This window comes from Electrophorus electricus, chromosome 6 (assembly GCF_041902795.1).
Source record: "Electrophorus electricus isolate QZ-2024a chromosome 6, ASM4190279v1, whole genome shotgun sequence".
Lineage (NCBI taxonomy): Eukaryota > Metazoa > Chordata > Actinopteri > Gymnotiformes > Gymnotidae > Electrophorus > Electrophorus electricus.
Genome location: NC_137502.1, coordinates 16,452,895 through 16,473,625, shown reverse-complemented (window position 1 = coordinate 16,473,625; position 20,731 = coordinate 16,452,895). Strand labels below are relative to the sequence as shown.

The 20,731-nt window shown below is 43.9% G+C and overlaps 1 protein-coding gene and 1 long non-coding RNA gene across 5 annotated transcripts; one reads left to right on the top strand and one right to left on the bottom strand.

Annotated features, from left to right (window-relative positions):
* Nucleotides 1-1,025: 1,025 nt before the first annotated feature.
* gdpd4a (glycerophosphodiester phosphodiesterase domain containing 4a) lies at nt 1,026-20,667 on the top strand. 3 transcript variants are annotated; one of them, XM_027009346.3, is made up of 16 exons: nt 1,026-1,357; nt 7,256-7,567; nt 8,411-8,514; nt 8,600-8,693; nt 8,791-8,850; nt 8,964-9,062; nt 9,230-9,323; nt 10,919-11,064; nt 11,315-11,397; nt 12,519-12,669; nt 14,935-15,159; nt 15,376-15,533; nt 17,625-17,772; nt 17,864-17,946; nt 18,240-18,319; nt 19,036-20,667. In XM_027009346.3, exons 2-16 carry the CDS (start codon nt 7,385-7,387, stop codon nt 19,116-19,118), a joined length of 1,791 nt encoding a protein of 596 aa, XP_026865147.2. In that variant the 5' UTR covers nt 1,026-1,357; nt 7,256-7,384; the 3' UTR covers nt 19,119-20,667. The 3 variants fall into 3 exon arrangements, with proteins under 3 accessions (XP_026865147.2, XP_026865146.2, XP_081571949.1); XM_027009345.3 differs by having other exon boundaries at nt 1,027-1,357; nt 19,266-20,667; XM_081715823.1 differs by lacking the exon at nt 1,026-1,357 and adding an exon at nt 3,128-3,272 and having other exon boundaries at nt 19,266-20,667.
* Nucleotides 5,527-12,532, bottom strand: LOC145658553 (uncharacterized). 2 transcript variants are annotated; one of them, XR_014124135.1, is made up of 3 exons: nt 12,419-12,532; nt 7,356-7,574; nt 5,527-6,749 (listed from the first exon to the last, which is right to left on the bottom strand). It is a non-coding gene; the product is annotated as an uncharacterized LOC145658553 (long non-coding RNA). The 2 variants fall into 2 exon arrangements; XR_014124136.1 differs by lacking the exon at nt 12,419-12,532 and adding an exon at nt 8,242-8,399.
* Nucleotides 20,668-20,731: the final 64 nt, after the last annotated feature.

Sequence of the window (20,731 nt, the reverse complement as noted above, 5' to 3'; positions counted from 1 at the left end):
GTTGGCAAATGAATAAATGATCATAACTGAAAAGGTTCACTAGAAGACCCGTGTATTTGGAACATGTTTCCAGTCATGCCAATATTGAAGCTTTACTACCGTAGACAACCCCTTGCCCACAAACCGTACTGCAAATATCTCTGGCAACTGCAGTGTGCTGTGTAAGTGAATGGACACTGACAGATCATGTTGTTTTGGGTCTGCACACCAGTATTCTTACCACCGCACTTCGCCCGTTGAGAACCAAGCTGGGTAAACCATCCACGTACATCCATCTATCTGAACCTATGCATTTCACACATATTTTGTTCTTGCATCAACGCAGCATAGATGAAATCCGATTGTTGGATTCACAGAGCTGGTGAATCATTGTTTTTTTACACCTCTGCCTGGACCTCCTCTCCTGGCTTGCGATGCTGCCGTATTGAAACGATGACCCCTCCTGTCAAAACACACTCAGTGCTGCAATAAAAAATCACCATCTGCTTACGCGCCAACAACCTCCTCAAACCACTCTGGAAGTGAAAGTGGTGTTCAGGCTTTTTTAACCTCCAAGGGTCCACTCTCGAGTCTGTCCTCACTGCACCTGTGTTTCAGTACAGTTGCTGATTAATTCACAGTAGTTACTGAATAACGTTCCTTAAGATTAACAATTGGTCTACAAGAATCCCACGTATAAATAAGGGCTGCAATTCCCACGTAATTTACCTAGACGTGCTGTATCTACATACTCTCGACTCCAATGTACTAAAGTACAGCTCCGAAGCAATTAAAAGTGTCTGTTGACGGCATTGTACAATAATACGACACTACATCCTTACTGAATCATGTTCATTTTGTGCTAACACGTAACTGCATGCTTGTGCATTTTAGAGAACACCAACGTGCTCATGTCCTAACGTCAAGTCCTATCCTACATCCCGCCTCGACAATGTAGTTACGTAAAAGCAGTCGACAGGCTTGCGTGCGCAAAGGGTTACTATGCTTTCAGCATCCAAATGACTGCGCAAAGATGTAGCCAACGTCGCACGACGAGCTCGCCACGCAGTCCGTCGCAACAAAGCTCCCGAACCGTGTCGGGCAGCGTGAGACTGCAGCAGCGTTGGCTTTGAGATCGCCCCTCCTCCGGTTTGTCGCGACCACTCCTCCGAGCGCGGCCAGGAGTCGACCCTCACCTGCTGATAGCTCGGGCTACGCGCATGACGTTCCCTCGGGATTTTCAATTGCCGTCCAGAACCGGGAGCTCAGCAGCAGCTCATGTGTCAAGACGCGCTGCCAAGTCTGTAAAAACAATTAAGTCGCTTTCGAACGGAGCTCTTTTTAAAAATTATTTTAAATCAGCGTGCCTCGGCTAAAGGTAAGCCTTTGGGAATGATATCCCGTGCTGTTGGGGTAAAGTTTTCGTTTATTTCCTCTTTGGGTTTGGTGAGAGAGGAATATGACAAGAATGCCTACAGCGCAAAGAGAAGAAAGCATTGCCGTTTTCAGGTAGTTACTTTTCAAGGTTGCAGTTCAGACACATATCTGCTCGCTTCCAGAGGAGATTAGTACTGAGGCATTGCTCATATGAATGAGTGGGGCAATTCCACTAGGTACAGGTGCTCAACATCGAAGGACAGCGGCACCAAAAAGTGGACACTGTTATTTCCAGCTTCTTGACAAAATCTTTCGTTTTTCCCCCAATTAAACATGTGACTGCATGTAAGTTCTTTTAACGTTGCTCTTTGTGATCACGATCCATTCTAGGTTGTAGACATACACAAAATGTGCAATGATGTTTCTTGTTTGTGTTGATCTAGTTTGGGGTTCTTTGTTTTCCGGCACACTTTGCTCGTTTCCATTTGTTTGTGGTCATTTTTGAGGTTTTGCCAACTGACAACTCCATAGTAGCAGTGGGTCTGCTGCTCTGTGTGTGTGATCTGTAGTGTGTCATGCTCTTGCATTTGTATGGCATCCGCAGCTAGTCTTTGAATACTGAACCTGCTTTAGGGACATGGAAAGGGTAACACTACCCAAGTAATTCTCATATATATATATATATATATATATATATATACGTGTACGTGTGTGTGTGTGTGTGTGTGTGTGTGTGTGTGTGTGTGTGTGTGTGTGTGTGTGTGTGTGAAATAATATAATTATATAGCTGTGATAATGCTTCCCAAGGACTCTTCCTTGTGGCTGAAGTTTTGCATTAGATGAGCTAAAGTCTATAAAGTGCACTTATATGATAGGTGTCTCTAAACAAGGTGTGTCTTATAAAGTGCACAATGAGTGTACAAGTGTACAGAGAGCTTTTCCTGCATTTGTGGATTTTACTTATCAAAGTTTAATAATTGACAGGTATGGTCTATTCTCAGACATGCTTTAATGATTGTATTTTATCGATGACCCGTAGTTTTTAGACTTATTCCTCCCTAGTGCAGTAGCCTATGTTGACCTACAGAGGGCATTATATAATAAGTTCAGTAAGTTAGGCATGTCCTGTTAAGTTATGTCCCGTGGGTCCCCCCAAGAACACTTGGACCTTGAAACTAGCTTATAATTGTTCCCACTATGGTTTTGTAGTTGTTGCATAGTAATTATGTTGCATATTAACTCAAAACATAAAGAACTATGTAATAACTAGTGAGAACACAAATATTATACCACTATAATGAGGCTATATTTTTATCCCAATAAAACAAGCCTATGACATGAAAATTAGTTTGAACTGAAACATTTTAATTCTATGATTTATGTTTAATGAGTTTTTTAAAAATGCAGAAGCTATGAAATGTATGAATATAGAACATATTAAAATACTTCAGTTCTCTGACATACAGTATTTACATAACTATTATTAAAGAAACCATTATTATATTATTTAAGAAAATTGTCAGACAGGCAAGCAAAACATCAAGTGCCTCTACCCCGAGCTAGGCCTACTTTATCTTATTTAATAAGAGTTGTTCAGTGAACCCTGTAGAAAAAGCTTAAAGATGGGGCTTCCAGCATCAAGACAAAAGCATCTGCCATGAGTTTACTCCCTTACGTTTCGCAAACAAAGCTGAGAGACAGAGAGAGAGAGAGGAAGATGGAAGATGGAGATATATATATATATCTCCATTTCGAGTGAGGGGAGGAGATTGCGTGTGGGCGCTATGCAACAAGTGGGAAGGGCAAAGGAACCCTGTGGTGCTCACTCGGACAACTCTTGGACGTCGTGTCCGTAAATACCCGTTTTCGGACTATCCGGACTAAGATGGTGGAGGAATAAATCAAGCTCCATCTTTGTAAGATCAACTTATTCGTATTGTTCTAGCGCCTAGCCCAGTTTATCGGTAAAACGGCAGATGATATGCTATAACTTCATAAGTGCAACATGCCAAATTAATCAGGAGTTTTCTGCTCTGCGACACTGGGTTTGTAGATTTCTTGTCTTGGACAAGACTGGTCGTTTGTGATTCACTGTCGAGGCGGTCAGACCTCGAGAATTACTAAGACAAAACACGTTTTGTTTTGGATTTCATCAGTTTTCTTAGGACATTTATCACCAGCTGTACTCCTACATTTGGTTGTTGCAATCGTTTGTTTTAGACAGTTTTGACTTTGTTTGTATTTTGTAAGGGTTTGACTTGACTTACTTACGAGTAGTCGCTGTTTGAGTAGCGTGTTTTGTAACGTTGGTTACCAAACCTTGACATATTAAAATCATTTGAAACATAGTTTCTAAAATGTTATTAGTTGTAACACTGGTTGTGCAGTAGTTGTATATTAATTGTTGTTGTTTGTTCTGATGATGTAAAAAGTAAAAAAGTTTGTAGAATAAACATAAGAGCACATATTTAGCAAGGGAGGCCAGTGTTAGGGAAACTCCTTTTTATTATTGCTGCCGTAATGCAGTGTGTGTGTGTGTGTGTGTGTGTGTGTGTGTGTGTGTGTGTGTGTGTGTGTGTGTGTGTGTGTGTGTGTGTATCGGCTGATGTGGGGAGAGAATGAACAGCAATAGCGCGTTGGCGCTTGCTTTGTGTGTTTCAAAATTTCGGTCATCGCTCTACAGCCGGATTCTATGCGGTGGAACGGTATGCTCCGATCAGGACACAGGGTTAACAAATGGCAGTATCCGTGTACATTAAATGCTAAGCACAAACCCAAGGATAAAGAGATATAAGTTGCCTGTTCTTGATCTGAGAGCAGCTGGGTTCCTTCGTGTCATCTCATATTGTTACTTTAAGACTAGTATTCAGGAGTCTATAGCTTTGTTTCTCTGCTTAGTTGCAAGCCCATCTAATGGTACTGAGTAAACTCCTTTTACTGCGATATGGCGCGATATTTCTTTCAACAATGCTGAGCACGCTAGACGCAGAGAGGTGAACTTTGGATATAATTTTATTACAGAACGGCACATCCCAGCTCAAAGCAAGATTCTGCCTTGTTTTATTCCCGTACCGGTTTTGAATCTGTCAGTTATTTAAAACTGACGGTCCTTAACGTTATCTTAATCTCATCGTTCTGCTTGTCACTTCTTAGCTGTAATAGACACCGTTTGCTGCAGGCTTCAAAATATAGCTACAAAGAACCAAAATTAAAAATTGATGAGATGAAGCGCCCCGCCCTGGGCAGGACGCTCAGGAAAAACGCTTCCGACCTCGGCGGTTGTAGTAAGCCAGTTTAACTGACATGAGGCTCCATTAGTTATAGAAGAGTCAGAAGCAGCCGACCTTAATGACGCCTTGAGCTTCAGCGTACTCCTTAGACCCAGTTCAGAGAGCAGTAAACATGGGTAAGAGATAAACCGCCTGCAAATGTCAGTGTAAGGTGGCTATCATTAACTCATTTAGTCTCCCATATAGCCGCCTAGCACCATCTTTTGTATCAGTCATTAAACCGCACGTAGTCTCATTTTCTCTACATCCCTTTGTGTGGAACAGAGGTGCTGTGAACGGCACCGCACGCCACGGCTCGTACCGAACTTCAGCAGATGTCTGCTGCCACGTACTAAATTACTCACGATGTCTGCAGTGTGATGGGCATGGTAAAGACCCCTTCATGTCATTTAATGGTTTTTTCCCTGGTTACGCTAGCATTCAAACGGAGAGTGGAAAATTATATTACACCATCAGTAACAGAAATCAGAATTTCAATTATTTATTCCAATTGCCAACAAAGGTTGCGATCTTTCGTATTTTATTATGCTTCAACAATATATACAAACCATACATTAATTTGGATTTCACCTCTCCCGAGCCACATTAATTCGTTTGTTTATTGTCTTGGGTTAGCCTGTCAGTATTTGTGAGCGGTGTCGTTTCTGTGGCAGCGGGGGATTTACCGCTGGGGGGGGGGGCGACGACAGATGACGGACAGATCAGGCCGCGCGCGCTCCTTTTCAGCGCTGTCTCCAGCTTCCGCAGGACGGGCTCGCTCTAACCGTCGCCATGGCTACAGCCAGCGCGGGGAACCTCTCTCCCGGGGCCCGAGTGGCCGTGGCTGCCTCGAATTTGCCCACGACCGTCGTTGCAGGTTCCGTGTGTAAATAGCTAAATAAATAAATAAATAAATAAATAAATAAATAAATAAATAAGAAAAAAGATGTAATGGCCTCGATAGTAAGCTATTTAATAAGTTAAAGGCTCTCGTGCTGTTTTCTCACATGTTGGGGATGTGTGTTTACTTGGCTGTGCACTCAGGTGTTTGCTCTAAGCATCGGGACTTGTACAGAAGGGTCCCAGATTTGCAGTAATCTTTCTCATTCTAGAACAGCTGACAGGCTGAGCTGGCCTATGACAGAAAGCAAACCCTCTCCTCACTCTCGGTGCCGATTCGTGCATGCTTATCATGGCTGGAGTTTGGTGATGGGGTCAGATGCTATGAGCCCAGTCTGACCTCTGCAACTCCTCCAGTCTGACAGCCTACTGCTGAGGTTCTGAACACAGCAGAATTATGCATTATTATTGATATAGGATTAAGTTCTAACCAAGAAATATTACATTTCTGACCAATCTCAGTATAAAAGAAGATTTAACTTTTAAGGTACTTAAATCATCATTAAAAATGTTTTGAATGTTGCTATAGAAACAACAACAGTCACTTTGGTAATATAACTCAGCTGTTGCTAAATGTAATACTCCTGCACCTTTATAACTCCCATCAAACTTATGGTTGATTTGAAATCAATTATGCTATTCTCTATGTGTACATCAGAGTTTGCGTTTGCTATTTTGTTTTGCAGTGTTCTAGTTAGGAGATGCATGTGTTGGTATTTGAATGCGGTTGCGGGTATTTCTGGAACTGCTGGAATCCCTTGTATGGGTTACTTTGTGTGACGAGACAGAAATATGCGGACGCTCGCGGATTGAGTTAGATGGTAAAACTTTACTGATATTGGGGCAGTCCAGAAGCATAAACAGTTAACAGGCAGGGATCAAAACCAGAACAGAGCGAACAATGACAAAGGCAGGATTTTCAAAGCATAAACGGAAGCAGGCAAAATTCAGTAGCATTCAGGCAGTAGAATAACCAGAGGGCCAGACCCATCCCAGGCATAATGCAGAAAACGAGCAGGGTAAAAACTCCGAAGACAGGCAGAACAGAGGAACCACTTAGTATGCATACATAATGGCACAGCAATACTTCACAGTGAAGAAATGGAGACGTGTTGAAACATAAGGAGAATAAGGAACAGTTGGGAGATATGGGAAGTGGATCGCTGCTCTGACTGGATAGGTGGAACGAGGTGGAAGGCTTTTCACCCGACTGACTGGGGCATCCTGGGAAAAAGAGTTCAAATAAGCAGGACTGGGAGGAAGTATGACACTTTTCTAAAGCATTATATCATATTCCTCATTCCAAATAATATTCCCCATATTCAAAATAAAATTCCTCATATTTCAAATAAAGCAATCCTCTGGTTGTTCAGATTGCGTAAATAGCATGCGTCTGTGGCAGGTTATAGCGGTGTTGGTGTGTGCAGTGCTGGCTGGCAGGCTGTCTGCTGCTCTCCTTTGCTGCCAAGTTTAAAAGCATCCACTTATTTAAGGGAAAACATGTCCTTTCGTCCTCAAGAGGTGCTACACCTTCTTTCTCCAGTCCCTCTCTTCAGGATTACGCAGTCTCATCAGTGGAGTAGACCTCGTACTGTCTGCTTCTTAGTAGCTTGTGGGTTGAATTACATATATAGCTAATGGTTTTGACCAACAACTTTGAATCTCCCTTATCTACCTCTCTCTCTCTCTCTCTCTCTCTCTCTCTCTCTCTCTCTCTCTCTTTCTGTCAGGTGTCCTGCTGCTCGTTTCCAGCCTCCTCCCCCACCCACCCCCCCACCCCCCCACACACACACCTTTGTCCCTCCTACAGTCTGAGTGAGGGGGACGCACCTTGCTCCATGGTGGGCAGTGGATGACCCATGGGCCGCTCTCCTGTCAGCCTGTCCACACTGAAGCTGGGGAGGCTAAAGGTGGTGCGGCGGCAGCTGCTTCAGCGCTACGAGCACCAGCCGTTCGTCTCCTGCCTGGCCGGCCTCTATGGCTGCCAGTGGAGGCGCTACCAGCGGGCCAGGGCCCAGCCTGGGGAGTGCTGCTGTAGCCGGGTGAGCCCTATACACACGCACACACACACACACGCACACACACACACAAACCACAGAGGGTCATGGAGGTCTTTTCCCCTCTGACTTAACCTAGTTACTAGGAACCGTCTTACTAAAGCAGGTGTGTTATCTTAGGACTGGAATTAAACTGCCATGCAGTGAATTTTGAGATGTAAGTGCAGGTACCCCTGGCACGCAATAAACTTCTAGAAAGATCGGACATTATGCATACAGCAGCATATGACATAATTCCTGGATGAGCAAGAAGCCCTCCCACGCGCTCGACAGGACGTAGCTCAAGTTTTCTCTCACTTTTACCTGCGTCTGTCCATATGGCGGCCTGCACACACGCCAGCTGGAAGCTCTCGGGTTACTCCCTCTCATTAGAAACAGCTTATTCGGTCACTCTTGCCATATTTGCTGATTACACGATTCTCAGCCTGCTGAACGCTGCATTGATTATGCTCTCCCTCACTCTCTCTCTCGCGCTCTCTCTCCACATCTCTCTCTGCTGACACACTCTGTTTTGTAAAAAGTAGCTTTTTTCATGCAGAAGAATAAATCTGCAGTAATTTAGCTCTAACAGCTTATTTGCGGCTGAGAAGAGGCACAGCCGCTCTGCATGCGATTTCGCTTTGGCGTATGCCCGTAATATTAGAACATGTGCACCTTACCCAGGATGCCTCACTCCGATGAGGGCTCTATTGTTGGGTCGAGCTGAGAGGGGTGATTTAGTGTGAAGTACTCCCTCAGCGCCCTGCTCCTCTGGAACCTCCACTGATGGGAACAGGTGCGCTGTGGTTACTAAAAGCCACTCATGCACGCCTTCTCTGCTCATTTCAGTTGGAGTGCAGTAGCTTTGGTCTCCTCCTCACCACCTTTTTCTTGACACTGGTGTTCCTGTATTTCTGGAGCGAGGCTCAGAATGACTACAGCGACTTTGACTGGTAAGCGAGGTCACCGCAGAACAGGCACACTGGAACAAACGTGGCGAAACTAGATTACCGAGTTCCATGTCCTGTGTGCTTTCAGGTTTAACTTCGGGACCCTGGGTTTCTGGTTCCCCTGGGCCGTGGTGCTGCTGGTGGTGGCCGCGGCACTTTTCACCTATATCGCCCTCCTGCTGGTGAGATTAGGGAATTGCAGCAAAAGTCCCCACCTGCCCAGGTTGAATAAAATTTAGTGGATTGTACTTTTATCTAAAAGTAACTCTGCCTTGGCAGGTCTTAGCAGTGTGTCTTCTCTCTGAGGGCCAGAGACTTTATCTACACTGGAGTCACAAGGTAAAGACTTTATGGTCATTGGCCACTGTTGTTTTTTTTTTTAACATATTGACTGAATTTATCAGCAACTAATTTGGATGTATCAATCATTGTATCGGTTCTGGGTTGCGCAGATTGGTATTCTGGTGACCCTCACCTTCTCTATCAGTGCCACAGCTGTGCTCTCTGATCTGTGGAGCAAAGAATGGAAGACCCTACTCCTCTCCTTTCAGGTTGGTCAGTTCCCTTGTTCGCTCAATAATTTCACCTCGCTTGTCCTTTTCTTAAAGGACATAGGCAGATTTACGTAAACTCATAACCGCAACTACTCAAGTTCTAACTACCAGTGTGTCGATTCATGTATAAATAATATTACCGTTTATCCACTGCTTGTCTGTAGGTCACAGCACCTTTTCTGCATGTGGGTGCGGTCTCGCTAATGACCCTCCTGTCTTGGCCAATAGCTCTACACTTCTTTCGAATGAATAAGAGAGGTGAGTGCTGTTACATGTTGTGGTGTTGCTCTGTGTGAATGCCCTTTAAAGCTTATACAACTTCACAGTTGTATTTGTAAAATCCATTATTCTCTGCTCGAACTGGAATGGATTTTGCAAGGACAAGAACTATGAAGTTGTATAAGCTTTAAAGGACATTCGCACAAAGAAAAGTGTATTTCTTTGGCCTGTTGGAGATGCTGCTGATGTCTTTTGTATAACAGATTGGACACATTCTGGCTGAAATAAATCATCTTTTGTTTTTTTGTTGTTAAAAGAGGACAGAATTATCATTATTGATCTTGAGGTGGTTCTGATCTCCATTGTTTCTTTGGCTAAATATATCCATGTCAGAACTACCATAAAACACGTTAGCCTACGTTTATCCTTATCTGGTCTACACTAAATACAAAAAAACCCCAATAATTTATATGTCTGGGTTTTACTTGGAAGTCACATTTTGCTTATTCACCACTCCACACATAAATGGTCAGATAGATTTTCTCCTTACTGAATCAATTAACCAGTGTCGTTATGTCAGTAAAAAGCTCAGAATAACACCAGCTCGCTATTTTGATGAGATGAGTGCTGTGCACTTATGAAGGCCAGTTGCTTCCGACGCATCGTTCGTCCTTCTCGCCCGGAGTGTTTCTTTCCGTGGCTTTCTCACTTTCCCCCTGTTCCTTTGTATTCCTCTCACTCTTGCAGCTGGTTGTCATGGGCACTGTCGTGAGGGTGGCTGAGAGGCTGACTCATGTCTGGGGCTCTTGCAGAGCCGATGATAAGAGGATGACTAATGAGACAGGGACAGGGATAGAGAGAGAGAGAGAGAGAGAGAGAGAGAGACAGAGAGAGAGAGACAGAGATGGGTACGAGGGTCAGAGGCTTGACTCATCCTCTTTGCACCAGCCGTGTCAGACACTCATCTCTATACGCACACCCATCCATTGTTCCGATACCATACAGACATCTTTCTCTTCCCACTTTCTCCCTTGCTTTCTCTCTCCCTGGGAAAATGCGTTCACTTTCTCAGCTTGGAGTCGGCTTCAATTTAATATTGACCGCATGCATCAATTCCTTATCTCTTTTGCATGTATATTAAAGTGTCTTATCTGCCACTGTCTTGACAAGCAACGACGCTTCCGTTTTCCAAACTCAGTCAGTAAAACAAGGCCTTAATGCTTTAATCATGCTGGTTAGAAACTCTTGCATCATCTTCTGTTTTTTCCCTGCAATGGACCAATATCACAGGCTGTTGCCGGTCCCAATCCTTCAAAGCACAGGTTACATCCATTTCTCCGCCGGAATGAGCAGGCTTTATTGCGAGAGCTCAGTGTATCCTACACGTCAGAATACTGTGCAAGGCTGAAGCAGGTGTTGGGTCAGAACTGATTAGCAGGTTCAGAATCGTTGGTTATGCTTTTAAGGACATCAGATAACCGTGTATAATTTATAATAAATCTAATGGCCCCAGGGAGTCACACAGAACCCACTTTGGTCACATGTGCAGTCACTTGTGATTGGCTGAATGTGAGACTGCACAGGCATGCGAAGTTTCTCAAAGCTCTTGGGCCTCATCTCTGTTCACACTGCAGTGAGGCAGGTGGCCATCCTGGGCTCGTTCCTGGCCGTGCTCTTTGCCTTGTTCCTGGTTCCACTGGGCATGTATTCCCCCTGCATCAAAGAGGAGGGCACCCTGGGCCCAGCGCCCATTCTCATTGGCCACAGAGGTGCTCCCATGGTAATGTTTCTGTGTACCTCGCCGCTTGTCTCTCTGCACCTTTTTGTATTTTTAGTATGTTGTGGCTTATTTATTTATTTATTTATTTATTTATTTATTGTACAATCATTCATTTCAACATCACTGCAGGAATTTCAGGGTTTAACGAGTTGTGAGTCACAGAAGGATTTTTCTTGCCATGGTCAGGTGAAAATATTGCAGAACAATTCTGAGTCCTTGAATGAGGTTTCTGTTGTGTGTGGTCAAACAGCTTGCACCAGAGAATACCCGGCTGTCCTTCCAGAAGGCTGTGGATGTGGGAGGGGAGGGGCTAGAGACAGACGTCACAATTAGGTAAGCACAAGCTCTCTCTCTCTCTCTCTCTCTCTCTCTCTCTCTCTCTCTCTCTCTCTCTCTCTCTCTCTCTCTCATTTTTTCTGTCTCCCTCTGTCTTGCTCTTTTTTTCCCCTCTCCCTATTTCCACCCTCTCTCTCTCTCTCTCTCTCTCTCTCTCTCTCTTTCCCTCCTCGATATGAACGATATGATATGAATTGCCGTACTTATTACACACCGAGGAGGGCCCCAGCCGTCACCTTCTAAGTGCCCAGCACACATCTCCACCTGCTCCATGCATGACTAGTGTCGTTGCTGGGGTCCCTCCTGCATTAGCGACGTTCCCTACCCTCAGTGGGCATACCAACCTGGCAGACTCTATAAATAGAAATCAGACATTAGCTGGGGAGTCCAGGTCACTCTGCTCCCCCTATGATGAGTGGATAAAACCATTAGTGCCACACTAATCCTGTTAGTGGGACCTTAGCCGGAGCCGCAGGTAATGCTCGTCATGGGGATATTTGGAGCTGGTGTTACCATGGAAAGATGATGATTGTACAAGTACATACAACGTCCACAAAGAAATGAGAATTTTGGTGGGATTGGATTTTATTGAAAATGAACCAGAAGGTGAAAGCAGGATGTCTTTGTTTATTTGTTTGCTTGTTGATTGTTTTCTGTAGCTGTCAAAGCTACCTATGATTTCTGTTTCAGTTGAATTGCCTGACTGGCCTATCAAATAGTGTCCTGGCTAATCTTAGATGATGTTCCTGATGTTCTGTGGATGATTTTATAAGTGAAGTCATTCACACATAACAAACAGAAATCATAATACTGATAAAAAAATTTTTTTTACCACATCATGTATTCACAATATTGCATCACAATATTTCTGATATATTAATACAAACACACAATGATCTTTTGTCCATATTGTGCAACCCTAGCAGCCATAATAATGAGAATTTTAAGAAAACTCCACTTTATCCTGGTTAACACACACACACACACACACACACACACACACACACACAGTACATACCATTAGTAGAGTTAGGCCATTGCATCTAGTTCCTCTGCCATGTTTTTCTGCCTCATTGCTTCCTGTAGACCTTCACTCGACCCAAATTTCTTCCACACAGTTATGATGGTGTCCCCTTCCTCATGCATGACGGCACGCTGAGGAGAACCACCAACGTGCGCGAGGTGTTCCCAAACCGAACAGACACCCCGGCGGCCATGTTCACTTGGGCCGAGCTGGAAGCGCTCAGCGCTGGAGCGTGGTTCCTGCGGGTGAGACTCCCTCGCTGGGCCTGCTTGCTCCACTAGAGGGCGATGTGTCAAACCAGTGCTGCGCTCAGGAGGCACTCAATGCTCAGCGCTGACTCACCCTGTTAGCCTCCAATGAGAAACCTCCTCTTCAGAACTCACAAAGCGTGACGATCTACATTTACAGCCCTCCACCATTCTCTCTCCCGAGCCTGTTGATTGTTCCTCGAACAGCTGTGCCATATTGCCAGTGGCCTCTTTTTTGAGTGACCTGTTTTGAAAACAGGGGCTGTGAAGTCTGGCTTTTTTGTTTGAAACACCTGCCCTTTGCTGGAAACCAGGACACTCATGAAAGAGGCCTTAAAAAGGTTGCCAGAGCACACCCAGCCTCCAGGATCTGGGTACATTCCGCCAACTGGCTTCAAAGTGCAGTGGTACTGCTGGTGCGGTAGTGCTGTTGGTGCAGTGGTGAACTACAACCTGTATAAGTGGTGCTGCTGTTTATGGCGGCCTTAGATTTCTTTCATCGGATCTCCAGCATACAATCATTCATCTATTCATTTAAAAACACGTCACAAATGACATGGCGTCACGCTGCTCTGTTGCCCACCTCACATTGAAATCATTGCTTGTTTTCAGTGTCTATGAGTTTATACTGTAGATCATGTAATGCAGTTTGAATAATGTGAGTAATGGGAGAGCAGGGGGAGAAGTGGAGTGCCTATTGATCAGATTGCAATAGCTTCTCACGTTGATCCCTGTGTGTGAATACCTGTTTGAAGAAGCTCTGCATTCAACACAATCATTCCTCATGTATTACTGAGAAAAAAAAAACATTTCCAAATAAAGGATGATCAGGGACTTCCTAACTAACTGCAATATGTTCAAGTGGGTCTGTACCTCTCAGCCTGTCTATCAGCAAAGGTGTACTGCAAGGCTACATACTCTCACCTCTCCTCTGTTCTCTATACACCAATGATTGCACCTCCAGATACCCCTCAGTTAAATTACATTTGTAGACACCACACTTATAGATCTAATCACAAACAGTGATAGAAGTAAATTGTCTCATAACACGGTATGCGTCAAAGCCTGAACCTCAGCTCCCCTAAAATTGTGGAGATTATGACAGACTTAAGGAGACACCCTCCTACACCCTCTCTATTAGTAACCAAGCAACCACTACTGTCAGTGTGGTGGAACCCCGCAAATTCCTAGCTACTGTAACCTCCAACACATCCAGTTGGAATGAATTTGTCACTTTTGACACAATGAAAGCGCAGATACGCATGCATTGAACCAGCTCAGGAACCTCTGCATTACACAATGTCTGAAACATTTCTACAAAGCCATCGCTGATAGCAGAACTACCTCAACTATTGTTGTTTGGACTTGCTCTGCTAGTGCACAATCCAGAATCCGGCTTACAGGGTATGATCGCCTGAGCTGAAAAGTCTTTGACTACAGCCTCCTATTCCTTGCTGAGTTTCACCAGTCTCAGGCAGGGAACTGGGCCACCTGGATGTCTGCGGATCCCTTCCATCCTTGACATGACTTATTACAGAAGCTCCCCTCCCGAAAGCCATTTATGGCACTCAAAACCAAACCCAACAGGCATCTGTTTCTTTCCAAGAGACATATTTCTCCTACCACCCCCAGCTTTTCTGTTTATCCCTAACATTACTTTGTATATACTATACATATTGGGTTGTTGTGTTCTTGCTAGTGCTTTATGTACTTGAAAGTAATGCCAATGCACTCATGTTTTGTTAGCATTCTGTATAGAAGTTTCCATCATACCAAAGCACATTCCTCTACCAGACTGGTGAATAAACATGATGCTGACTGCTTTAGCACATGAAATTGTCCTTAAGGTCTTGAAATTGTCTATAATATCAAGAAATTCTTGATAGAACTCCTTGGAGGAAATTTATATGGATTAAAAGATTTAGGCTGGAATTTAGGCTGTACAAGACAGTCCCAACTGTCCTTTATGGGTGGCAAACATCTCTAAGAGAGGCAGGAAAACAGTCAGGTTGTAACTCATTCAGACGAGTACACTGTAACTCATTCAGACGAGTACGGGTACACTGTAACTCATTCAGACGAGTACACTGTGGTAGACTTGGCTAAGCGATGAGCAGCTCCATTGTAGTATTTGATCAAGGTTGAATCCTGCAGTAGAACTGTATTTATTTTTTTCCTGTGTTCAATCTATTTATAACAGGAAAATTCATTACCATCTCAGTTCAAATAACCCTCCCTCTTACACATTCCCCTGCCCGGCAGAGGGATCCATTTGGCACAGCCTCGGCTCTTGACCCAGAGGAGCGGGCCTGGGTGGAAAACCAGACGGTTCCCACCCTGAAAGACTTTCTGGACTTGGCCGCCCAGCACAGGCGCCTGGTGATCTTTGACCTCCGACGACCACCCCAAGGCCACCCGTATCGGGACACATGGATCACTCGCACCCTGGAGGTCATCCATAATGAATCCTCCATCAGTTCCGGCCAGGTCGGCCAGTCCTCCTGCTGTGTGCCATACAAAATATAAGAAAAATATATTTAGCTTATTAAAGCCCCAAATATTGGAGCAGGCCTTGCATTGTAAAAGTGAAATAGAAAGTAAACACAGAGAGAGTGGATTGGCTTGAAAAAAACTAAAACCTGTGTGTGTGTGTGTGTGTGTGTGTGTGTGTGTGTGTGTGTGTGTGTGACTGCATGACTGTAGGTGCTGTGGCTGCCAGCAGATCAGAGAGAACTGGTGCAGGAGTTGGACCCGGAGCTGCAGCAGACGTCAGGGGGGCAAGCCTCCGTCGAGGAGCTGCAGGAGGAGCACATCGTCCGCCTCAACCTCCACTACAGCTCCATGTCCCAGGAGCAGATCAGGTACCACAGTGCCCCCTCTCCTCCATGTCCGAACACGTGAAGGGGAACGCATGCTGGGTGCATTGTACTTGGCTTATTAAAGGCCACAGTGCACTCAGCTGCATTCCAAAACTGTCAGAAGCTTATCATGTGTTTATTAAACTACAAGTCTCTTAGCCACACCACAACCGCCATGGGATGAATGGTGTATTTTTCCAGATGCATAGTTTTTTCACTTTCCGATTCTACTCAACCTTTACAAAAAGAACAGATCCCCACAGTGAAATCAGCACAGCGTTAAACAAGCTTCCTGTTTCTCTTCAGCATCTTGTGCTCAAATCTCACCTTTACTCCCATAAGGGCAACTGATCACAATCCCGACTCCCGTGACTGAAAGACTCAAGGAACATATTATAAAATATTAAATATGTTTATATAATAATAAATAATAAATATTAAATATTTTTAAATATTTAGTATAAATACTAAATCTTCAATAAAAAAACAACAACAAAATGTCAAAACTGCTCAAAATACCAACCAAATTGGCCAAGCAGTCCTAGCTGAGGACATTGTGGGCGTGGTCATAATATTTCGGAGAGCATGCTTGATTGACAGCTTGCTGTAACATAGATATAGGTTACTTCTGCTCATGCAGAGCTGAATATAAACGCTCAAGCAGGGTGCTTGGAATCATACAACCCATACATCTATTAAAGATTTTGCAAGGAATTTCAGAATTTCTGGCAGAATGTTTGCTGGTGGAAAGTTAGATTTTTTGATTGTTTGTTTGTTTATTGATAAAAATAAAACTGTCAGCTTGAACGCACATTTCTAGCTTCATGGATGGTAAAATATTGCATGGACTTCATTACAAGAACACACTCTATCTTTAATCAACATATCTAAGCTTTACCCAACATTAGGACCACCTTTACATCGGAAGGGAAGCAAGAGGAGAAATTCTGGTAAAATAAATGAGTCCTCTACTCAACTTTGAATTGGGCAGTTAATTAGGCACACTTTACAAATGTCTATTGTGTGCCCAGAAGAGCGGGATTAACCTAATTTATACGATTTAGGTTCTGCTTGACTTGAACTTCTACTCAAATTAGTTCAAAAATGTAATTTCCATTCTTTATTTAGTTATTTTTCCATCTATCAATCTGTCGATTTTTAAACGCACACACACACACACACACGTTTACAGTCTCATGTAATCTCACGTGTACCCTTCGCTGCCAGAGTTCCAGAGAAGTGGCATGGGGCGTGGACCAAGTGTAATGCGTGACAGGCGAGATCAGTTAAGGCATGGGAACCAGTGGGCACAGTCTGCTGCATTTCAGAGTTATGCAACAGGGGCCTCTCAGGCCGTGACAGTTCTGGGAAAGGAGTGAAAGCTACTAAAATCTGCTGGTGTGACACTGAATTGCTGCTCATGCAGAGATGACCTCTGCCTTCTAGATCTTTCTCACTAAAAGTTGTGGGTTGGCTAAGGCTGAAGGGGACTGCAGAGATACATATTCTATAGATATCCACAGAGATTCGTGTGATCCGTAAAGTTCAACCGACCACCATCAACCATAATTTTTTGCAGATTTTTCTTTTTTTTTTTGCTAAAAAAAGCATGCTATATAATTTTAATGTGCTATACGATCTTTCTATATTTATAGTAGAGATTTAAAAAGTATTAATTTCATAATACCGATACAACAGAAAATGGCAAAATTCAAATTAGCTCTCCACTAATTAGAGAAATGTTCTTTTTTTGTGCCAGGAGTCCTCATATGTTCTGGATGAGTGTTCTTTGGGCCATGTTTTAACTGCATGACCTGAATTGAATTGAAATATTGAGCAATGTTTTGATATATTGGAGGACATCATAGGAGCCAGTAATTTCAGTATAGTTTTTGTCTATATTAACTACCCATAATTTAGAGCTCTAGAATGTGCCTGGTTAAAAACGACAGTATTCTCACTGACAGCAGATTGTCTTCCAGTGCTCCTTTTTGGCCTCTTCACCACCTGTCGCTTTTCACTCCGCGCGTACTATTTTAGGACCCGAGAGAGTCTCACGCCTTTTGCTCGTCTTTCTGTTCCTGTGCCCGCCAGTAAATATGCTTCTGTGAACATCAGCACCAACCTGTATGTGATCAGCCAGCCCTGGCTGTTCTCCCTGGCCTGGTGTGCCGGGGCCCAGTCGGTCACCACCAACGCCCTGCACCTCCTCAAGAGCCTGCACAAACCCATCTTCCTCATGGTGAGCAGGGCACGCTGAATTCGCACCCTTAACTCCAGCCGCCCCTTCACTACACGACTCCGAGTCAGCCTGGTGTCTCTCTCTACCACAGACGCCGCACGAGTATAGCGTGATGTGGATCCTAACGGATATCGTCTCCGCCATCCTCATCGCAGCTGTTTTCATATTCCACTGGTGAGTTTGGACCGATGCTGCAAAGGTCGTATTGTACGTTTTTGCGTAAAGGCAAGCGTACAGCCCAACCCACTACTCCTTAGCAAACATTTGCCAACTCAGATGCCAAATCAGTGTGACTGATACAACAGTCTGTAGAATTCTTTTAAAACTCGTCCATTTTCGGGTCGTCAGTTCTTTTCTTTTTTTTTTTTGAAAATTTGAAAGGCAATTCTTAAAGCCTTTTTTTTAATACTCCAAAGTACTTTTGGGTAATTGGGATGGAGAGTCACTAGTCCTTCTCTCTCTTAAAGGTGGCGGGAGAGAGGCTTGCCTTTCTGGTCAGGCGGCAGGCAGGCTCATGAGAATGGACTATACAGCAAATTCAGGACCGGTAAGAACAGCGTCCGTAAATGTGCAGTCAGGCCTGCACTCCTGTTATGGCCCATCTGCATGTACCGTGCACTGCACCTAAGGAAACCGTTTTGTGCCTGTTCTCCTTGTGAACGTTGCCATAAATGTACCAAGGCTGACGTACATAGTTTTAGTTTTGTTCTTTCAAAAAGGCTGAATTCAATAAAGCCTACATTTTTAAGGTTTACAATGTACAATATGCTGGTAAAAGTAAATTGAGGCCTCGTGTGGTGACATGGTGTGTTAGAGGTCACGTAGTTGACAGGAAGGAACTTGAATGAGGCTTTGTTTCTCTCGTTAGTCCTTGGCGAGCAGAGGGGCAGTGGTCAGGAGTTTTGAGTGCTATGACTATGTCCTCCTTTAATGGACATACTGATGGTCCCGGGCTCTGATATTATTATCAAATATGTCATAATATATTTGGAAACCAGTGCCAATAGTCAATGACACTGTAAGTGTAGCTAGAAATAAGGCTCCCTTTGCACTTTCTAATTAGCTCTTCTAATGATCTTCCATCATTATGTCTTAGGTTTTAGTCAAATAAAGGCTAAATAGGGACTAAAATGATAAAACCCCGAGCCAGCATGAAGTGCAACTCTTGGTGCATTTCCTATCTGCCTTCGTAAACTGCTATATTGTTCACATACCTGCATGCACAGAACTTTGCTTTGAAACACATCGCTTTCTATGTCGTAGATCCCTTGGAAGTTCAGGGCATTCGCTGGAATCCCATGTTCTCTGAACATTCTGCCTGGAACTCAGCCTCACTCCCTTTGTAGCCCACCCACCCCATGCATCCATGCCCCCCCCCCAGTGCATGGCAACCCTGTGCCGGTGTGACCCCTCACCTTTCCGTACACTGTGCTCTGAATAACCCCATTGCGATTTTTCCCTCCCTCCACCATGTTTCACGTGCCCATTGACAGAGCTCAACGACGTTTGGTCCATCTCCAGCCTCAGTGTGCGAGGGGAGGGGCATGGCCTGCCGACAACGCCAACCCTCCCCACCATCTCTGAGGAGCCGCCAGTCTGAGGCCAGCCCGGCGAGGGCTCCAGAGAAGGAAGCGGTAGGAGCTGCTTCCCAACGGCTACCTACGCAAATCCATCCATCCATCCATCCACTCAGGCCTCACAAGATCCATCGCCTGTACATTCGCTTTTGAGTTTCAGACTGGTACGAGTGAGATGTAGCGCAAAGTGTGGATTGCTATGTATGTGACTGAGCACACATGAAGCATCCAGCATCTTCTGACTGAAATCCAAGAACAACTCCACCATCTGTGGAATACCACAAGGGTTTATGAGCAGTCTTTACCACGAGGAACTGTTTGGCGCTATCTGCTGCCAATAGCGAGGAATTTCTGGACACACGTATGTTGATGAAGAATTCCTCTATTCAGGCATTAGCTGACTCATTAATGAGTAGCGGAGGAAACAAAAAAACTTCCTGCACTTTGTAACAGAAAATGTGGATAGATATAGAGTAGCATATTATACTGTAGTAAAGATATCTAAGGTTGGTTACTTTAGAATCTTAATAATAATGAATTACTGCTTATTACTGAATGTATTTTAGCAACAAGCACCAATTTTCATTTTTCAGTTAGCTGCTGTATCTTCCATCAGCGTTGTGGTATGGTAAAATTGTCACATGCATTTACTCAATCTGCAACTTTGTCATTATGTGGTTACCAGTAATTGAGGGCTTCTGGACAATCGATCCCTGCCACACTGATCAAAAGCATGAGACTAGTGGTTTTAAGTTCTCGTTCTAATCATCTGATTATCCACCGCTAAAAGTCTAATCTGGAAGGAATTGACAATCTGCTTATTAAAATGTTGATAGGAAATATTTTTATGAGGTGGTTTGAAGAACAAACAGTCATGAGATATGTGTTCTAAGCAACAACAAAAAAGAAAACCCTGGAATGCAGATCACTGGCCAAAACTAGCCAGAGAAACCGTGTTGAACAACACAAAAGGTAAATGAAAAATATAGAGCAGGCCAAGCTGGTCCTTAGAAATCTGACAGATTTGCACTTCATATATACCTGCAACTACAGTAAGTCAACACCGTGTCCCTCCACAGGTTTTCAGCCATTACTCATACAGTGGGGACACTTATGTGTGTTTTGTCATTTTCGTAGTAAACAGAAATTCAGCTTTGCCAGCTATATGAAATGTGACAGCCAGGATGATTTGTATTTATTTATTGCATTTATTTCACTGTAACTACAGCTGTGTATTATGTATGGCTGTATATATGATCAAAATGAAATTGAAACAAAATGTATTGTGAAAACTATGTAAAAAAAAGAAGCTAGAAGATCCCAGCTCATGTGTGTGTTATTTTCACCACCTCTTGTACTTTAGCATTTGTATAGTTCATACG

Bases quoted from the DNA above. Each gene is read 5' to 3' on its own strand.
- gdpd4a (XM_027009345.3), top strand. From the start codon at position 7,385: ATGGGCCGCTCTCCTGTCAGCCTGTCCACACTGAAGCTGGGGAGGCTA. The intron at 12,670-14,934 runs GTGAGACTCCCT...CCTGCCCGGCAG, and splicing joins CTGGAGCGTGGTTCCTGCGG to AGGGATCCATTTGGCACAGC. The intron at 17,947-18,239 runs GTGAGTTTGGAC...TCTCTCTTAAAG, and splicing joins GCTGTTTTCATATTCCACTG to GTGGCGGGAGAGAGGCTTGC.